This window comes from Gymnogyps californianus, chromosome Z, assembly GCF_018139145.2.
Source record: "Gymnogyps californianus isolate 813 chromosome Z, ASM1813914v2, whole genome shotgun sequence".
NCBI lineage: Eukaryota > Metazoa > Chordata > Aves > Accipitriformes > Cathartidae > Gymnogyps > Gymnogyps californianus.
Window position 1 is genome coordinate 81,958,979 of NC_059500.1, and position 19,488 is coordinate 81,978,466.

Below are 19,488 nucleotides of genomic sequence, written 5' to 3' on the forward strand. Positions count from 1 at the left end.
TCTCTAAGTTGTGGAATTCAACCTCCAGGCTTCAGTTCTTATCACACCTCTCTGCAAGCGGAGAGTCCTTTCTGTTCAAGGCTTTCCCCTTGTGAAGGCACATACACATCCTGATGCTTCTCAAGCTCTTTTCTGACCAACTGAGCTAAGTCAGCTTTCTAAGCCTCTCACAGTTTTATTGTTAATTTTAAAGCAAAGGAAAAAAAAAAGTTCCTCTACACTCTCTCCATTTTTCAATAGCCTGTAAATATTTTATGAAGTATGGTACTACACCACCAGAATAGTATGCAGCGTGTTAGCACCGCTCTTGCAGTTGCCATATAGGGAAGGGAATAACCAGCTCCATTACTCCTGCCCCTTCGTCTCGTTTACAAGCCCAAGACTGAATTAGCCTTTTTCACCACAGGGATGTAATTGGGAGATCATGATTTCTTTGTCCAGTAACCCTCCCACCCCCAATCCTTTCTGGGTCTGGCTCAGCCTGCGTTACTAAGCAATGAAAACTGCTCTGCTCAGTTGGCCGCTGCTCATCCTTACCTACTAGCCCACTAAAACCAAGAGGATTGGACAAAGATGTCAGTAATGTGTCAGCAGCAATCACAAAAAGGAACAGTATGCATGAAGAGCAAAATAAGAGTAGACAGTTTCAAATTTTCGTACTAAAAAACATAAATCAAACATGCTGTTGACTTTTCAGTGATGCTTTTCTCAATTTTCTCAGCTTTTCCCACAAAGCGTTTAACGTTGCTGATTATTTCTGGGATTTTCTGGGTTTTTTTTTTTTGTTTTTTTTGGTTTGTGGGGTTTTTTGGTTGTTATTGAGGGGGAGGAAAGATAGGTGATAATATATGAAAATATCCCACATTGCAGAGCATCTGAGTACCTGCATCTGGAGTTGTTTTGACACACGCACCTCATGCTTTTTCTGGAAGTTTTACAATATATCAGACATCATAATTCTAAAACAATGCACACATCTAACCTTTATTTCTCTAAAGATAAATTGATACGGTTAGCAGCTGTGAAACATGTCATATCACATACTAACAGCCCAGAAAATAAAATATGACCATTTGTTCACAGAATTCATGCAAAATGACTCAGCCCTCACCTAGATAATCTGCAGTGGACTACACAGGAGTTCAGTCTTGAATCAATTCAATATCAACCATCTCACCCGAGTTTGCCAACAGTGGCGTCTATCAACTCTGATTTTAGCAATACATCTGCTAGAACTTGGACCGAGACCAAAGTCATTCCATATCTGCCATCAAACAGGCAAGGGATCTAATTATCTGGCAAGATTTCAAATATTAAAATGGAAAGGGTTCTCTATTCCGTTACCAATTCCCCTAGACAGCCATTATCTTATTAAAGGAATGCTTTTTAATAAGTAAGATTTGTTAAAGTGGTTTGTGACATTACTAAACGTAGTGGGGAGCATAAGCTAATTTATAACCTACAAAAACTGTACCAGGTGTCTGTTCTATTGGCCATTAACCACAATCCTATTTAAAGCAGCTAAAAAGTCGCTACAGTTGCATTTCTATAAAATCTGTCAGCTGCTCCTTGAGGAGTTTCAGCCTCAGGTCAACCCTGAAAGACATTTGGCATATTAGTCAAGTTACAGCTCATTTTGTTAACTATTATCCCTGTATGCACACAGTAAGCTTGTGTAACTTTGTGGCCTGAATATCTAAAAAAAGAAAAAGAAAATAATGAATAGTACGATATCTGCTACCGGTTTCTTTACACCGTGCCTAGAGGTCAGCAGGTTTGACCTGGATCAGACAGTGGCACTCAGAAAAAGGGAATCAAAGACAGCCTGGTAGCTTTATCAGTACTATCTTTTACCGCAGTGACATGTTTAGCATCATATGCCTGAGATGACATAATAAAAATGAGTAAGTGAGGTAGAACTGGCGATTAAGTGAGCCAGAACCTACTACTCCCACCACAGAACAGGGGACACTGGCAGCTGGTGACACCCAAGCTTCCAGGACCATCCCCTCGTGATGAGTATAAGGCAAGCAGAGCAATACTTACAAGATTTTCTATGTCCGTTCGCGCCAACACGTACGTCCGTACGTTGCCGTTTTGATGCAGAAGCATGTATAAAAGAAGAGTCGCTTGATCAGATTTCTGCTGCTCACACAAAGCTGTGTATAAACTGTTAAAATTAATCTGGAAAGCGTGTGGATTTGATGATGAAAAAGCAGTGCTATCTGAAACAAAGAAATCAAAAAAACAATTTTAACAACTACACTTACCATCCAGCTATTTGTCAACTTTATAAAAATCTCTCAGTGAAATATTTTGTACAGACGCGACAGTAAGGAGGAAACAAAAATCATCCACAACACTTATCACCGATGGTCATAAACCTCATGAAACTTCAATTGTGCCAAAAAATTGAGGTTGTCCTCCCACATGAGCTCCAGTAAGACCCCTGTATCAGCACAAGACACTCATCTTTTTTCATAAAGCTATTCTGTTCATCCGAATGGCTTCCACTGTTAGAAAGGAAGGCAATCCCAGGAGCTGCTGCAAGGAAGCCAGCTACAGTGTCTTCTCTGGAACCGATGTACTGATGTCTCACGTGTTTCCAAACCCTGCACCCCAAACTTCCAGGTTTAGTTCACTGGCATCAAGGTGGAGTACCCCCTATCCATTTCTCAGCATGAAGGACAGATGCGCATAGGTCAAGACTACCAGTATCTCCTCAGTGAAACGTAAGTGTGGTCAGGACTTTAAAGATGCCTGTGTGGTGGGGAGTTTAGCGGGTTAAAGTGATTGAAAACATCATGTCATATAGTCTAACATCCCTCAAATCAACAGCAGTTTGTTCATGTTCACAATATAACCCATGCCAGAGCTGGAAGGGAGAATAAAACAGATTTCTGTTCACAGAACCTTTTCACAAGAAGCTCTACCAGTTTCAACAAAAACGTCCACCAGCACGGATCTCTAACATCTAGGAATTTCCAGTGGAAATGGAAAAAGCAAGTGCGACAGTCGATGCACTCATACTCGTGTCAAAGCCAGATTCATGTCCTTGTTCAGCCTCCCAATCTCCCCAAGTCAGAGATTTTGCCTTTGCTTTCTTCACAAAAAAGCCCTTTGAGAGTACAAGGTTTTTTGTTCCAGTGCAGAGCAGGTACATTTCCCAACTCTCAAAAAGCTTCACAGAAATTTGTATAAAGTATTTTCCTGTCCAGCTCTGTCCAAAACATCCAACCAAAACACGCATCTTCTGTGATGACACATGAAGTAGGACGAGTCTGCCTTTTTGGGCTGATTTATTTCAGCACCCTGGCAAGTGAATACAAAGGCTATCTTTTCTGAGCGCACAAACAAGCTATGCATATGGAAAAATTACAGCAATTTCATGGCAAGATGATATTCTGGGAACAATAGCAGTTTGGATACTAAAGTATACTAAAGGTCTGGACTTAAAAATTTCTGTATTACTATGAACAAGATGTCCGAAGTTGAAGAATTTAACTAAAATTCCTTAGTTCCCACAATAACAGAGTACAGATTTCTGAATTGTTTATCGTTTATTAAAAATGCATTAACTTAGGAAATCTCCGTTGTATAAAACAGCGTGAAAATACTACTATTACTCCTGCACAGTGATTTGTGGACAGAAGGGATTTTAAGGAGAGGAAGAACAGACTCAGAAGAATAAAGGAAAAAAAAAAATATGCAAATTTCAAAACCTGCATTTTTACAAGCCATTTTACAGCCAACTGTATTACGATAGCTGGCATAACAGGCAGCAACTATTGCATTTCATCCAAATCTTCCTTCTTCCTCAAATCCTGAAAGACTTCTCAGATATTATAGACTGCATCACCACGGAAAACTGTGAGAACAGTGTCACCACGCGTGTGCCCATGGGCAGCAACTGTGAGCCAACATAAATTTGGCTCTTAAATGAATACTCCCATGGTATCTTACCAAACTTTTCCACTCTTCTGGAGAAACCTCTATACTGGTAGGGACTGATCACACAAACACTCCCTACACCCACCGAGACGTGGGTGTCTCTCTTTCCCCTTTCTTTTTAGCCTGTATTCTTAGCAAAGTTTCTAAATAGCTTTCAGCATGGAAGAATGTGGTAGCTGTCACTTATTTTGAACAACATCTCCACCCTCTTTGGAAGGAAAAAGTGCTTGGAAGACCTGCAGGAGCCCCACAGGAGCCCTGGCTCCCACCGGATTTCTGGGGGCCCGGCGGAGACGGCGTGCCGGGGAGCCGCTGCTTCTCTTGGCCTGGGCGAGGAGCGACGGCTCCAGCCATTCAGCTGAACTCAACAGGAGGCACTGAAGCAAACGCTTCTCCTTTCTGCAGGAGCTGGGAGGCACTGCCACACACACAGAGGCGAGACGCAGCCCATCGGCGATGGAAACCTTGCCTCTCCCCAAAACGACGTACCGACAGGCAAAGGAGAGACCAAACCTGGCTTTTCTGAACTACTATTTCCACCCCCAAGCCCCCTTCAATCACCGATCGTGATTATGGACCGCTTGGTTTAAAACCGTCCCGCTTCAGGCGAGTATTTCTCTTTACTAGGGAAAATTTGGAAGTAGACAGCAAAATCAGATCAATTCAGCGTGCTCTATTAAGCAGCAACTTGATGCCACGGTTCGTTAGCTGAGGAGCATCCATTGACTTTCAGGCTTCACTTCTGTGGATGTTTAAACTGTGCCACTTATATTTATAGCACTTCACTACCTGTTTTATTAAAGGATATTTAAAAAACTGTAAAAAAAATCTAAACAGTATTAAAGAAACTTATCAGCAACAGCAGCATAACCTGTATTATTCTACAGAACATTAAACTGACCAACAGAAAAACTAAACTATTCTAGACCACGTAGAATAAAAAAACTATCCTGAATTTTATTAATTTTGTCCCAGTTAAACTGTATAAATTACTTCAACAAAAAAGCCAGTTTTCATTTTATAGTCACATACTATAGATCATTATGACAGTAACCAGCCTTTCTTTTTCATATCATTCTCCTCTTACCAGCCCCTCAGAATGTTCACAGGAATCAAATTTAAGCTCAGTTATACGAGTATTGCTAGTGGAAACAAGTTTATGGGAAACAATAAGTCATTCTATAAACGTGCACATCTGGAGAAAATACGGCTTTTCATGCTACTTTTGACATAGACTAAGTTCTTTTAAAATTTTATAATGATAGATGTACAACAGTTTTCAGTGAAATACATTACTAGTTACTGATGACATGAAACAAAGTCAACCAAAATAAAACATTCATAGAAGTTCGCAGTTCAAAAAACAGAACAAAACAAAAACCTTATCAAGAATTTGATGTCAATTGCCTGTAAACAGTATCCAATAAATCAAAGGGGCACGTTAGGACTAAGAATTCTTCTTGTGAGAACAATCCTCCATCCTCATAACCCCCAAAAATTTCCTAGGTAAAGGTGAACGAATTTAGAGCTCAGCCTGCTAAAAACTTAATGGTTAAAGGAATATAAAAACTCCTTCCAAATAAAGCGAATAACTCAGAGGTATTGATGTGGCTTCACAGGTTATCACGCAGCACCTGAGCTGTGCTGAGCAGCTCTGTGCATGCTGTCGACCTGCATAAAGCCAACGAAACGTAAAACTCAACGGCTAAAACTTGCAGAGATCTAAGCGTATGGATAAAGTACGTGTGAAAACAAGCACACTGCCTGCAAGCTGAGCTAGCTAGCTAGCCCAGGCTGTGTCAGGGCATTACTGTGTCCCAAGTAAGACCCTCTGCGGCAGGGCACTGTGAGTCAGTACAGCATGGCACCTGCAGTTACCTGATACACAGACTGGAATCAGCCTTCTCAAAAACCAGGCAAGCACTAAAACAACTCCGAAACTTTCCGTATGTGTAAGTCTCATGAAAGCGTTTACATTAACCAGTTTCTCCTCACATTTGCCATACAAGAATACAGTTAGCAAATCAATCCAGTTAGCAATTCAATTGCTTATCTTAGCTCTAAGGAACATGACTCCAGTAAACAGAAATTCCCGAAGTGCTATAAAGTTTTAGGGGACTCTTGGATAACCGACCTACTTATAGGTCAGTTTTATTTATATTTTATGAAATTACAAAGCTTTCTAAAATTTCTCAAGTCTGAAGGAAAGAGTATCCTTCTCCCTCTGCCCCTTCCATTAAGTTCCAGCAGCCAAGGAACTCCACCTCAAAACTCCCAGAAGAAAATGTATGCTCCTCCACAGGCTGGCTGGAGGGAAAACAAATTTTGGAAAGAGAACCTCTAAGTAGTCGCAGCAACTTAACACTTCATTTTCATTTAGTTCGTGCTTAGAAGTAAGAACGGATACAAACCTTGTGTGTTTTTGAAGGACATGATAGCTTGCCTGTAGGGATTCGGCGTATCTGGAGCATCGGTCAGATTAGCCAAGACCAGGAGAAGCAGCAGACTCTGGTTAGCTAGAGGGGAGCACTGCTCCAGCTGCGGCGTTGGTTTACTCCCCACCCCGCCTAGCGTGAAGACTGTCCACAGGCCAGCTAGAGAGAAAAAGCAAAAAATATTACGTTTGTTCACGTTTTAATGAACAAAGCTCCTTTAGAGGAAAAGAGAGCATCTGACACACAGGTAGAGAGAAGAGGGAAAAACAGTTCACCCCTGTACAATGAGATGACAGGTCTGGCTACTTGATTTCTCAAAGCAAAAATTTCAGGAGTAACACAGCAGTGGGCATGGAGAGGTGGGAACTGAAAGATTACTGGAAATTCAAGAAAATTAAGTCACAGGAATATATGAAAAGGAAATAAGGCGAGGTGAACCAAAAGCATATGTTTGAAAGGGAGAACCTTAAACGCAGAGCGGATACCAGCTGAAGGATTCACGTAGCAATCCTGATGCTGCTAACATATTAAGAGAAGAAAAGGAGATTGTATGTTGCCTTTTTAATAAAACCAACGTGGTCCATCACGCAGCGTTTTTCTCATGTATTCTATTTTTAATAAACTCAGCATATTTTAGGCAAAACACAATAACAAAAACTAATACTGCTTAAACTAAAACCTCCAGATTTAGAGTCCTGTAGAGATCATCATCATTGCTCATTATTGTGGGTAGACAACATAATAGCAAATAATAAACTTCATGGAAAAAAAGACAGGATCAACAGCAATTTAAGCCTCATATTTTTGCATTCATACAGAAAATGAAACAACTTGAAAAAGCACTCCAGTTGGAAGTACTTACACTGCTCTGAAATTCCTTTTTAAGAGACTGCATATAAGATGTAAAGGTATGGAAGTGCAAATTGTTTACAATAATTTGAAGTTAAAAATCTAGTTAAAAAGAAATAGAAGTTTGAAGTGACAAATCACTATTGATACTGTCAAAAAACCAGACTGATTGATTCCTCTTGCGTAAGCAAGTTTTTGTCGTCTCACAACTGCCTCGAAAATACACATGTAACAAAGCACCAAAACTTCATTCATTTTAGACCCGCAAAAATTTATTAGGTACGAAAATGCAAATAGCTCATCATTCCACACCAACTCTCAGTTCTTTGCTCATGAACTACAATAAGAATGCATGTTAGCATACCCCCCCCCCCTTTTATCTAGGTGTATATATATGGTGCATATACAGCTCCGGTATTAAAGCATAAAGTATAAAGCCAGTATAAAGCACCTGAAGGCTGCTCGTTAAAACTCTCATTATCATACTGTTTAAACTTTGATGTTTGAGCCTGAAATGCAGAGTCGTTTTCATACTTAATCTTTACAGCGTTAAAATAAAAATTAGCTCCAATACTAAACTACTGCATTTGAAATTCCTGTTCCTAATTACAGCAGCATTGGTGAACCAAGTTGACCAGCTACGTGCCCAAATACAGATTAACAGGAGACTGGAAGGGAAAAGGAGCAGCAGGGGAGGATTAGAGGACTCCCCTCAGCCATCTCCAGCAGATCCATAAAGCCTTTTTCCGTGCCATCACTCATGAGACTGTATTACACTGGGGGGGGGGAAGAAGAAAAGCACCAAAACTGAAGCAGAGATGCTGCAGACTCAGCATTGCTGGGGAAAAAGTGAGGGGAAAGGATAACACTTGCCCCCGCCACGGCTATGGTGGCACGTGACAACTTCAGTGTCACTGGGCATCTACCTTTATCACATCTGGGCTCCTGATACATTCCCAGGTGATAAGAAGCAGCCCCTCCCAATCACATTGGATTATATTCATCCCCAAATGGCTGCTTAACAGTTAATTTTTTTGAGTGTATCTTGAAATTTTATGGCAGAGACTGAGCATTTCATCAAATTATTCATTTAATAGGCCAAAGTCTTGAATTCTACAGCACAAAAATATGAAATAATCTCAATTTTTAAAAAATCCAAAATTCTTATTTCCTTTTTTATTAATGCCTAAATTAAAAAATAACACACTTTCTTAAAGACAGAAAAATTAAGAAAGTTTAGTTTTCAATCTTCTAGTCTGCAAGATTCAAGGTGCAAAGGATAAAAATCTGTAAGCTATTTGAATGCAAAACGTAAGTATAGTATAACCAATTAAAATAATTTAAAGTGCTCTTAGCCCTACAAAATTTCAAGCCAGCCAAAGAGTATTTTTCTTCAAAATGTAATTATATAGTCAGATTTTGTAATAAACCAACACTCTCTTCATCAACACAATTGCAAGGCAATTACTGCCATGTCAAGGGCAAGGGAACTAATGCCATTCAGTGTTAAGCAGCTTGAAGGAGTTCTTATAATAAAAAGCACTATAATTACAGCTGTCTTAACAAAAATTTCATGTTACATTAATAATCCTTTATCACCATGTTTTTGATCCACTGTCCTTAAATCAGAACAAAGCTGAATAAAAATGCTGACCACAAAGTTAGCTTTTAAACTCACCTGAGTTATCCAGATAGGTAACACGCAAACAAATTATTTTTTTTAGAAACTGAAATAACCATATATTTATCGTCATGTGTTAAAGGAATTCAAATTCTGCACATTTCCTTTCTTAAAGTTTAGTGTAGTCCTCATTTTTAATTTTCCACCACCCCACCCTTCTGTGGCTGGCATCTGCCATTACTACACCTTTCCTCAATAGTTAGGAAAAGAGGGATATGGCCAAAATACTGGCGAGTAAGTTGAATCTTCCACGAGGGAGACTGAGGTAATTATGTCCAAGAGAATTGGTCACATGTGTACCATATATCATATATATCAGATTGATATATGACCCAAGCAACGTCCTGAAGTTCTGTCTCTTGTTGGCAATTGTATTCCTCCAGAAAGGCAATCCCATACTAATGGGTTCATGATATTCCTTTCAGTTCTGAAATGCAAGGTCACATTAGGTGCTAAGCACTGGCTGGTGCTCCCAGCGTACTCACGTTAAGAGCCATTTGTAAGGAAAATAGTGTTTCTGATCATTAACAGCAGATTAAAGTGTGAAATAGATAAACAGCTTGGGAGGACAGAGAGACAAGCAGTCAGTGTTTCTACTTGTATTCTATATGTTCACAGTGTTTGAAATACCACTTTGCTACACCTGGTTTTATACTGATGTATATTTCAAAATTAAGCTATATTTAAGTTTTTCAGCACGCAAAATAAAAATAATTTATGCTGCAACCCCTTAGAAGCTCTCCTCACTATATTCTTTTCAGATCAGAAGTTAGAGTTAACAGAAAACAGACAAAGAATATACACTGATACAGAAAAAATGGCCAGAATCACATTTCAGATTCTGCTTCTTCGAAACATCACAGAAAAAAACAGAACAAAAGGAAGAAAATCCCATGTTTAAAATTCCTGTTTAAGCCAACTAAACCACCGAACTGTGAAAAGAATGAAGCGGGTGGATTGCCTGCAATAGCATCATGACCCAAACTGCTTCTGAAGCTCTACAAACGCTGAAAAAGCTCCACATTACCAAATACTACCTTTCTGGTGCTAATTATAAGTGATGGAGTTAATAATCCATAACCCTGTAACAGTCTCTTCAACTTCTATGTATTTGGATCACTTATTTAATCTATACAATTTACTGTTTTCTGAAAAATACTCGTAATCTATTTTTAATTGTAATTCTCTAATATAACTTTATTTCTTGACTCAGTTCCACATCGAACCACATTACTAGAATTTTTGTCAATTAGAGAAATATTAAAATTTTGCCAATTATTTCTGGCAAATACACAGATACTTTGAGAAGCAACAGACTGCTTTTACCTTTAAAACAAAATGAGCAGATCCATTTTTTCCTTCTCTTCCACAAAACTACCCATCACAACTTCATTTCTCCCTATTCATACAATTCTGTGTAAGGCACAGCAAGGAAAGCAGGTCTTGCTTAAGAGCAAGGTATGTTTTCTTGCAACAGAGAATCTGAGGTCTTCTGTAAGATGGCTAGAAACGCTGCTCATAGCCATGAAAACAAACCCAGGATTTTAATCAAGTTTGACAGTCTGTGGAACAACACTTAATGGCAAAATGAAGTTACGACACATTCGTCAAAAAAAGAACTTTCTTTCACCAGACTTATTTAAGGTAAACACAATTCTGCAGAAATCTCAGCCTAACGCTCTGGTCTCTGTTACACAAGAAGAAGATACAAAGAAGGTGCATGTTTGTACCTACTTGGAGAAAAGTTTCAATGCACTTACTTACAGTTCCATGTGATGAAGCAAAATTTTAAGAGCTTGATTTTAAAGACATTTTAAAACCAAAAGACAGGCAGGAATGCAGAGGGTACTTTAAAAATTTACTCAGTATAAAGCATTGAAATTTATAGCCAACTGAACTAGCACTGCATACCATTATTTCAAGTTAGTGTATCAACAAACAGTGAGCTACAATTGACTTGTGAGCTTTCTTGGGGTATTTATTAAACTAGTTGTAATTCTTCCACAAAACATGTCTTACTCACTTTCCAACCTTCAGTGTAAAGGCTTGGAAGATAAACCCTCCGAGCTCTCTCCCTGGCAAGAGCATTAAATTAACGCAGAGGAAATTGGTGTTACTTATTTCAAAGTATCTTTCTGGGAAAAGGAGAATTTTTTTTATTCTTTATGTAATAGCAGTTGCAAAATGCAATCATGTTAATAATTGAACTTCATCAAGTTTTCCTTTGAATGGCCCGTCCTTCATTAAGTTTAAACATAGGCATTAAATTTCAATTAATGCTGGCATAGCCTTTTTGAGTATGCTCATTTCTCTCCTCACTGGAGCTTGGTAACAGAGCAGATCCTTTCCTCATTCCTCCATACACACAACCTGACTCCTATCATACATCACTAGCATCCTGCCAATGAGTTTTATTGCTTTTGAAACTATTTTGCAGAGTGCACCGGATTGAGGTGCAGCCCCGGGCTGCTTTCGAGACTGAAAAGGAAGACGTGAGAGTTTTGGTAGACATGAAGATCTTCAAAAGACCTTCTTGATCTCTTCCTGTCATTTTAACATTTCTAAAATGACAATCCTGCTCCCTTGTTGCAAAAATGGAAAGAACACAAGTCGATGAGGCTAGAGAAGTCGGTTAAAAAGCGTTAAATATCAGAAAGAAAACCCAACCACAAAAAAAACCACCAAACAGAACAGATCTAACTTATGTTTCAGTAGTGTGTTCAAATCAAGTCCTAGCTCCACACCCTGCTTTCCTATTTATGAAACTTTCAGCATCCAGAAGATTGTTCAATGCTGCAACAACATCTAAGACAGCAGTAAATATACATTATGAAGAACTAAAGCAAAAGTGATTTTCATTGCATCTAATTGATACCATCATGTACTTCCTCCACCAAAACCAGTGAATAACGTATTATTCAAAAACATTACAATTACTATTTCACTCTTATTACATTCAAGCAGCAGCTCTGGGAACTTGAGGGTTGGGGTTTGGGTTTTTTTTTTTATTTAATGCTTATTATGTGTGTCACATTTCTTAAGTCAATTCAATGGTTCTCACACTGTGGTCTGATGAACACTTTCTGGTGGCCCACGGAGAGCTGGCAGTTCATGTTGTGCTGGCTCTTGTCCTTGTTTCCAGCTGCTACATTGTGTTAGAAGAAAGCTAAAAATACATAAATACTTTCCTACGATTACTTTTCCATGTAAGCAATTTCTCAAGTTGCCACGGGGATGTTATGTGATAATGAACGGGAGAGGAAAAAGTGGTCCATGGAATCATAAACAGGAGAGGCTGGATCAGTGAGGCAACTGCTATATCAAGATGCAGTTCACATAATGTCTCAAGTCAAAGTCATTTTATACTTTATAAGCACATCCTTAACATCTCAGGTCTTTATTTAAGCAACTCAAAACTGCTAATGGTGAAGAGCACCGGGCATACTTGCTTAAAAGACTATAAAAACAGCAGCTACATTAATTTTAGGAAAGTCCCATTGCAAGTTTTTGGAAGATTCATTACAGCAAGAAACTAGCAAAGCTGAAGTATAGGAAATATGGAATAATTTTTATGTGGTTAATGAACTTGCATGTTAAGTATTCCACGCTCAAGCAACATTAAACTCATAAGGAGCATAAACACACTGATGTATACACAAACTGCAGCCTCTGACTGAAAAAGTGGATCTGATTACAGTGCAGATTTTTTAGGTAAGGAGATTATAAAACTCAGAAGCATAAAAATGGCTGTCCTAAAGATGGCAGTCACTTTTTGTTTGCAGTAACTTTTTTATTGCAGTGACTTTTTCAGCTGACACAAGTTCTTATAAATGATAGATTTTTGCAACATTATATCTGATATGGTAATACAGATGACAAAAGTAACAATTTTTAGTTTTCAGCAGTATTTCTCATGCTTTCCACAGCCTGGCATTAGACTAACAGAATTAACCCAAGCTAGCTTGAGACATAGAAGGAAAGACGTTTTAAAAACAACTATAAATGAAAAGTTTCTGGGCAACACACAGTCTAGCAAAATAAATTCACGTTTTAAATACTGGTAGGCTAGCTGGTTTCTAAGTCATCAGCAGGCTGCAGCAAGAATTCACACGTGGGAGATGCTAAATTTAAAAGCTTGTGTGCAATGCTGTAAGCATTTTGAGACAACAGCTATGTACCAGTCCATCTTGACTCTATTTACTGTTTGGAATATAGGAACGGTAAAGGATGTATATCAGGGTAAATGCGTGATCGGTTGAAATAGCGTATCTAGGCTTAAAATCCTATCAAACTACTACTTAGTCCTTGGTGCAAAGTGCTGTGCAAGGTCAAAGTCACACACGTCTCAACAATTTACACTGTGGATTGCCATGGGCTTTATTTCAGGTGCTTTATTATTACTACACTTTATTTTCAGTATTTAATTCCTAAATACTCCAGAAAAGTGACTGCAATGCTATAGAAAGACTAAGAGCATGTTTTAGATAACTTCTTCAAATGTTTAAAAAAAAAATTGTAGAAGACATGTTTTAAAAACAAGTTATTTTCTTCTCATCAAATCAGTGCAACAGAACCACTAAGACTGGCTCATTGAAATATATGACTGAGTACAACTTATTTGTTCGAGGTTTTTCACACCTAATAATACTATTCTAAAAGGAGACAAGTATTTCATCCTACTTGCCAAGAACAGCAGAAGGTAGTCATTTCTGTGAAGCCAAGCTCTGCAACACAAATTCTGCCGCCCGCCCCACGCCTGATCACAGCCTCTCCAGGAATAGCCCAGTTCGTGTCTATGTGCATCTGTATTTTTAAAACGCACCGCGGGCACCTGATCTTTGCCCATCCCCATTGCTCCCGGCAATGCTGCAGCAGAACGGGAAAGCTGCGGGGAACGGCTGAGCTACAGGAGCCACTGGAAAAAAAGACAGCCCAGCAAAACTCCAAATAAACTCTCCGAAAGCCGCAGCACCGAGAAGCACCGACATGTCCGAGGAGGCCGGGGCCGTGATGTCATTAACACATTCTGGAAGCAGTTTTTCAGGAAATGAATCATGGAAGCAAGTGAAACGCGAAGACGTATTAGGTAACTGTGTTCATCCCCTACCCATGCAACAGTGTTCCCTCCAGTACATTTTGTTATTCTATCCAGTCTAATTTTAAGGGACTAGTAATGGAGCTTGAACCACATCCTTTGGGAAGAGTGTTCCATAATCTAATAAACCTCAATGTTAAGATTTTTTTTCCTAATATTCAGCCTAAGCATTACTTTGTTCAACTTGATCTACTTATTCCTGTAAGTGGTTCTATGTAATACCATAAAACACTTCTTCCCTAGTTCAGTGTTTACAGCCTTTAAATAAAGGGCACAGTCACGTCTCCTTTGTTGCCTAGCCAAGTTATATACACAGATTTTTCTTTCCTTTCTTTGAAAGTCTTTTCCACTTCGCTTCCTGCGATTAATCCCAGCTCCAACACTTTGCACGATCTCTCAAACATCACTGCACTGAAAAAGATTACAAATACTAAACCACATAGATTTAATATAATAAACAAGCATATTCCTCAATTCACTGCAAAAATAGTGTTTATTTTATGTTTAAACTATTTATCCTCTTTTTATCACTAGATCTCAGGAGTTCTTTACTGACATCTAAAATGATTTTTTCAGGGCAGGAGTCCCATCTATGCCATTAGATTGCCTAACTCTTTTTTTGTTGTTGTTTTGAACTTCAAAACAAGGAGAAGACCACCTTCTCCCAAGAGCCTGAAGTTCAGCTGCAGACCTGCGTTCCCACCAAAGCTTTTGACACTATGGCTGTATCAAAAAAGTATAAAGACAGCCCCAAAAAATTACGTCATCTGAAAAACTACAGAAACATTTATAAACAAAGTCAACACCTTTAAACTGTCGCACTGAAGTTACACATTTAACATTTCCAGACGGGGTCTACTTCTCTTACTTGCACACAGACGCTGAAGAACAGGATAGCTTTGTTAGCTGGAAACCTCTGAAGACATTTTTAGTATCTGCAACGTGAATCTGAGTGGTAGACATATCTGGTGACAGACACCTTGAAGAATTAAGTAAAGCAAATTACATACCACATTCCTGAATCAAAAGGCTATAGAATTGCCAAATAAAGCTGGAAATAACTCTAGTAAACCATTAATTCACTTCAAGAAACATATTCAAAAAAAACTATAGAAAGGGAACATCTTAAACAACGAAGGAAATCTTCACATTTTTATTAGCTCCACTCCTGCCCACTGCTGGAAACACCTATTTCAACTCCTCTAGACACAAGTGATACAATTTCTGAGATGGAACGATATTTCTGCTGCACATTTGAAGAGTGTCCAGTATAACCGAAGCTGCAAATGTGACCACAACAGAAAAAAAAAAAAAAAGGGTTTATGGTATTATATAAGAACAAAATACCACAGTATTATGACTATTTGAAACCTGGGAAACTAAGTGCAAGCTAGAAAAGAAGAGGGTGAGAGGAAAACGTATGAGAAATGTGGGAAAAACTGCAAATCCACCCAGTGCTGGATTCAGTTTTACAACAACTGTCTGACTCAATCAGCTATCAGCTTTGGAACAGCAAACCTCAAGCCAATAACAAACTCACATAGTCAGACATTAAAAAGGAGTTGTCGGGTGTTGGGTTTTGGGGCTTTTTTGGTTTGGGTTGGGTTTTTTTTTGGGGGGGGGGGTTGTTTTTTGGTCTTTTTTTTTGTTTGTTTGTGGCTTTTTGTTTTGTTTTTTAAATAGAAAACTCCTCTGGCTTTTGCCCAGGGCACTATCCTGGTACTTTATTGTTGTGGTCAGAACAGGAGAGAGCACAGTGAATGTGTATAATCCCACTGACAGGGGGATTTTCAGTAACTTTTTTTGTCAACACAATCAGACAAAACTGGGGACAGAAACAAACATGGAAACATGTTCAAAAAATACCTTGGCAAAGTGAGGGCAACATTTATTTGCAGCATTGATTTTGACAAGAAAACGATCAAGCTAGTCCATTGAAGAAAAACACTTCCAGGACCAAACCGATGGCTCAAAGAAACCAGATGAAGAGGATGGAAAAGACAGAGAAGTTTTAAAAGTTCAGTAGAAAGGAAGAAATAACTTTTCAGAGCGTAAGATCACAGGATGATTCAGGCTGGAAGGGGCCTCAGGAGGTCTTTGGCCCAACCTCCTGCTCCAAGCAGGGGCAGCTATGGGGTCACACCAGGTTGCTCAGGGCTTCATCCAGCTGAGTCTTGGAAACTTCCAAGGATGGAGATGGCACAACCTCCCTGGGCAGCCTGCTCCACTGCTCAACTGTCCTCATGGTCCTCACGCATAAATATTTCCATAGGATTCCAGAATCTCTTATTTTTCTTTTGAAACTAATTTTTCATTTATAAAACGGAAAAGAATTCCCCTTCCAATCCTACACGTTTAAAACAGGATTAAGGGAGAAGGAAGACAAGCAACAACAAAGTTTTCAGAAGTACAAAATAAATTTTTCAAGAAGAAAAATGAGACGTAGTGACACCGATATCTGATCTTATAATTTCACATTCATTCCTCCCTCTGCCCTCAACAGAGTTAAAGTCAGGTGCACAGAACTGTTGGGGAAACGATTTTAAGATGCATACATGCTCAAAGAGGAGGTATTTTGAATGAATTAAAGAACACCTTTAAACCTAGTGCCAGCACATGCAAACATTTAAAACAAACTAAATACTAGCTTTACTTACCAATATCAAAGTTACTTTTGCTAACACAAAACCAGTAAGTCCAACACTTGTCAGCTGTACTTGCCAGTCATTATTTCTTTCGCAATGAAGTCGCTAGGCACTTATCAGCAATCTGAGCTACACCTACCTCTGCGCAAGGCATTGTAATATGCATATAGGGAAGGCATGCATCTGTTTTAAGAGTTTATAATAGAGAATAGAAGGAAAAACATAAAAGCTGAAAGAAAGGTGCAGAGAACAAAACAGATGAAGGTAATTACATATAGTATACTATATAATAGTTAAGAATGATTAAGGAATGTATAGTGTAATCCATCAAGGTGAATCGATGATACTGGTCTGGCTATAAACAGCTTGAATATTTTGACAAAGACAGTAGTCAGAGTAACATGTGAGTCTTCTTGGAAAAAAATCCACAACGATCACGCTCACGCTACCCTAGACAATAACGCCTACGCAGCCATGTCAACGGTGCCCAGAGAAACGATTTACTAGAAGTGATCAGTGTTGTAAGTTTGGAGATGGAGTAACAGTAAGACTGTATTCTGAATTTAACAAAACTCTGGAAAATTAAAAGTGAGAAGTCTTTCAAGGGTCAGGTGTCCAGAAGTGCTCCATACACCACATACAGACATTTCCAGGAAAAACTATCTCCCATTTACACACTGCAGAAGAGGTTTTAGATCTTCAAGTAATGATCGTGGTAGAACATAAACTATGAACCATAAGAACAACTGGAGCTGCTGACTGCCAGACATTTCTGGAAGTCTGATTGCTATTTACTGGAGAGTTGCAGCCAAAAGTTTTTAAATAGCTCCTAGCATACTGCAGAATACTCTCCAGATTTATCCTGATAACCTTGTCCTCAAATTATTTTTGGTTTACTGTGCACTCAGAGAATTGCAAGTATTTGTTATCACAAATTTATGCACACCTTGATTAACCTCCCTTTCAGAGAGAGGGAAGAAAAACCTTTTAAAGCCCACTTAACAGAACAGAGCTGCCAGCATGAATTCCTCTGCATAGCAAAAAGGCCAAATATTACTTTAATGGTTTTTTTTATGTAGATAGATACATTTTGGGATTTATATATGTATATATAAATGATATTTTATATAATAATAACATCTAGTTATATAAATTATAAAATATAATCTAGTTATATAAATTATCAAATATATATTATATTAATGATAAACATATAACTAAGGCAGAATCAGGAAGTACTCATCATTTCTAAATACATATTTGTAACATATGCATTAAGTGCAAATTTTCTCCAAGCACAAGGGCTTCTCCTATGGGCAACTTGCTGGCATTCCATGCAAACGGGCTCTGCTGCACTTCAAACACAACGTAAGACCTAACTTAAAAGTGCGGCGTTCAGGTACTGAAACAAGCGGTAATAACAGTTTGTAACACTTTCTCATTCTTCTCCTACCGCAATGTCGATCTGTTCCAGTCATGAACCGCAAGATACACAAGCGACACAGACGGTCACAATTTCAGGCAACTGCAAAAATCATGGTTGTCCACGCTGTTTATGCAGAAGATACCAAAACACTTACTCACGGGCATCCGCATTTTCTAGGCCTTAGATGATCCCATCATAAATGAGAGCACTCAAATTTTCCTTTTTACCACCAATCTTTATTTCTTGGATTCCAGTATTATTTTTAAATAGTGCTAATCAGGGTATCGATATTAACTAATGCTTTTGAAGCAGTACCCTCAGAAGAACTTCATCCTTACATAGAGAGGGAAGAAGAAATTCAGACTGCTGTTGACAGAAGCGACCTGTAATGTTGCTAGACAGATCAAGGCATCCAACAACTGACTTTTCCAGAGCAGCCAGGATTTTGTATCACTTAGCAAGTTTAACACACTGCTCCTGTTGACTTGTTGTGACTGCAGGCACTCAATTCAAAATGAGCTCGTTTCCTAAGTGAGACACGAGAACATGGGGAACATGAGCAAGTGGCTCCTGGGAAAGTCTCCCTCTCGAACAATCTGCCTAACGTCCTAAAAAGAACCAAAATAAAATAAAATGCAAAGAGGCAAGGGAGAGCTACTTTTCTTCTGAACTCAGTTGCCTAAAACACAAGATAATTTTCATCGTTCTTTTCCCTTACTCGTTGAATGTAGCAGCTCAGTTTCCATGGCAAGTATCACGACAAGACATATCCCAATTCCATGACGAGACATACCCCTCGTTGGAGGACTTCAGAGCTCATTCTTGCTACCACTCAAGGGGTCAAATCCAGACTTCTGTTCAAGCCCAGTATTCAGGAAACAACAAGGGTCACCTTCAGCACGGCAAAACTCGGCATCTCTCTATCTGTGTTTAACCTAAGGAATTGCGACGAAGCAGGATGAGGTAAGGGGTGAATTCACCACCTGAATCACAACCAGACTGGTTAGCAGACCTGCTGGTCCCAGCTCTGCGAGGATGCACCTCTCCTCCTGGTCCCAGTTTTCATTATTCCCTCCATCCCATTACTGAATCACATCTCGACAGCTAAACCTCAGCATCTTCCCCAGCCACTTCATGCCCTTCCTTCTATTGAAACAAATGCCTGCTTGCTCCTTTCCCCAGCCTGCTGCACATATGCCAGATAAAGATCCCCCAATCTCCTGGTTTTTGTACCAAACAAAACTAAGAAGGAATAGGTAGCACAGCAGTCATCACAGATCTGCTGCTTTCTGCTAGGCCTAAGTTTCACTCCTCCAAACTTGTGAAGCACCTGAGCACTGGTACCTGCAGAAGTTCCAACCAGCTTCTCTACTAGAGCCTTCAGGAGAGCATTTAAAGTGACTAAA

At 39.1% G+C, this 19,488-nt stretch overlaps 1 protein-coding gene across 2 annotated transcripts in view; it reads right to left on the reverse strand.

Annotated features, from left to right (window-relative positions):
* Positions 1–19,488, reverse strand: part of DYM (dymeclin) — a 221,218-nt gene that overhangs the window by 129,703 nt on the left and 72,027 nt on the right. For both annotated transcript variants that reach the window (XM_050912965.1, XM_050912964.1), the window contains exons 9-10: positions 6,363–6,545; positions 2,047–2,225 (exon numbers count right to left, since the gene is read on the reverse strand). In XM_050912965.1, the coding sequence (XP_050768922.1) occupies positions 2,047–2,225; positions 6,363–6,545 (362 nt within the window). The remainder of the gene's footprint in view (positions 1–2,046; positions 2,226–6,362; positions 6,546–19,488) is intronic.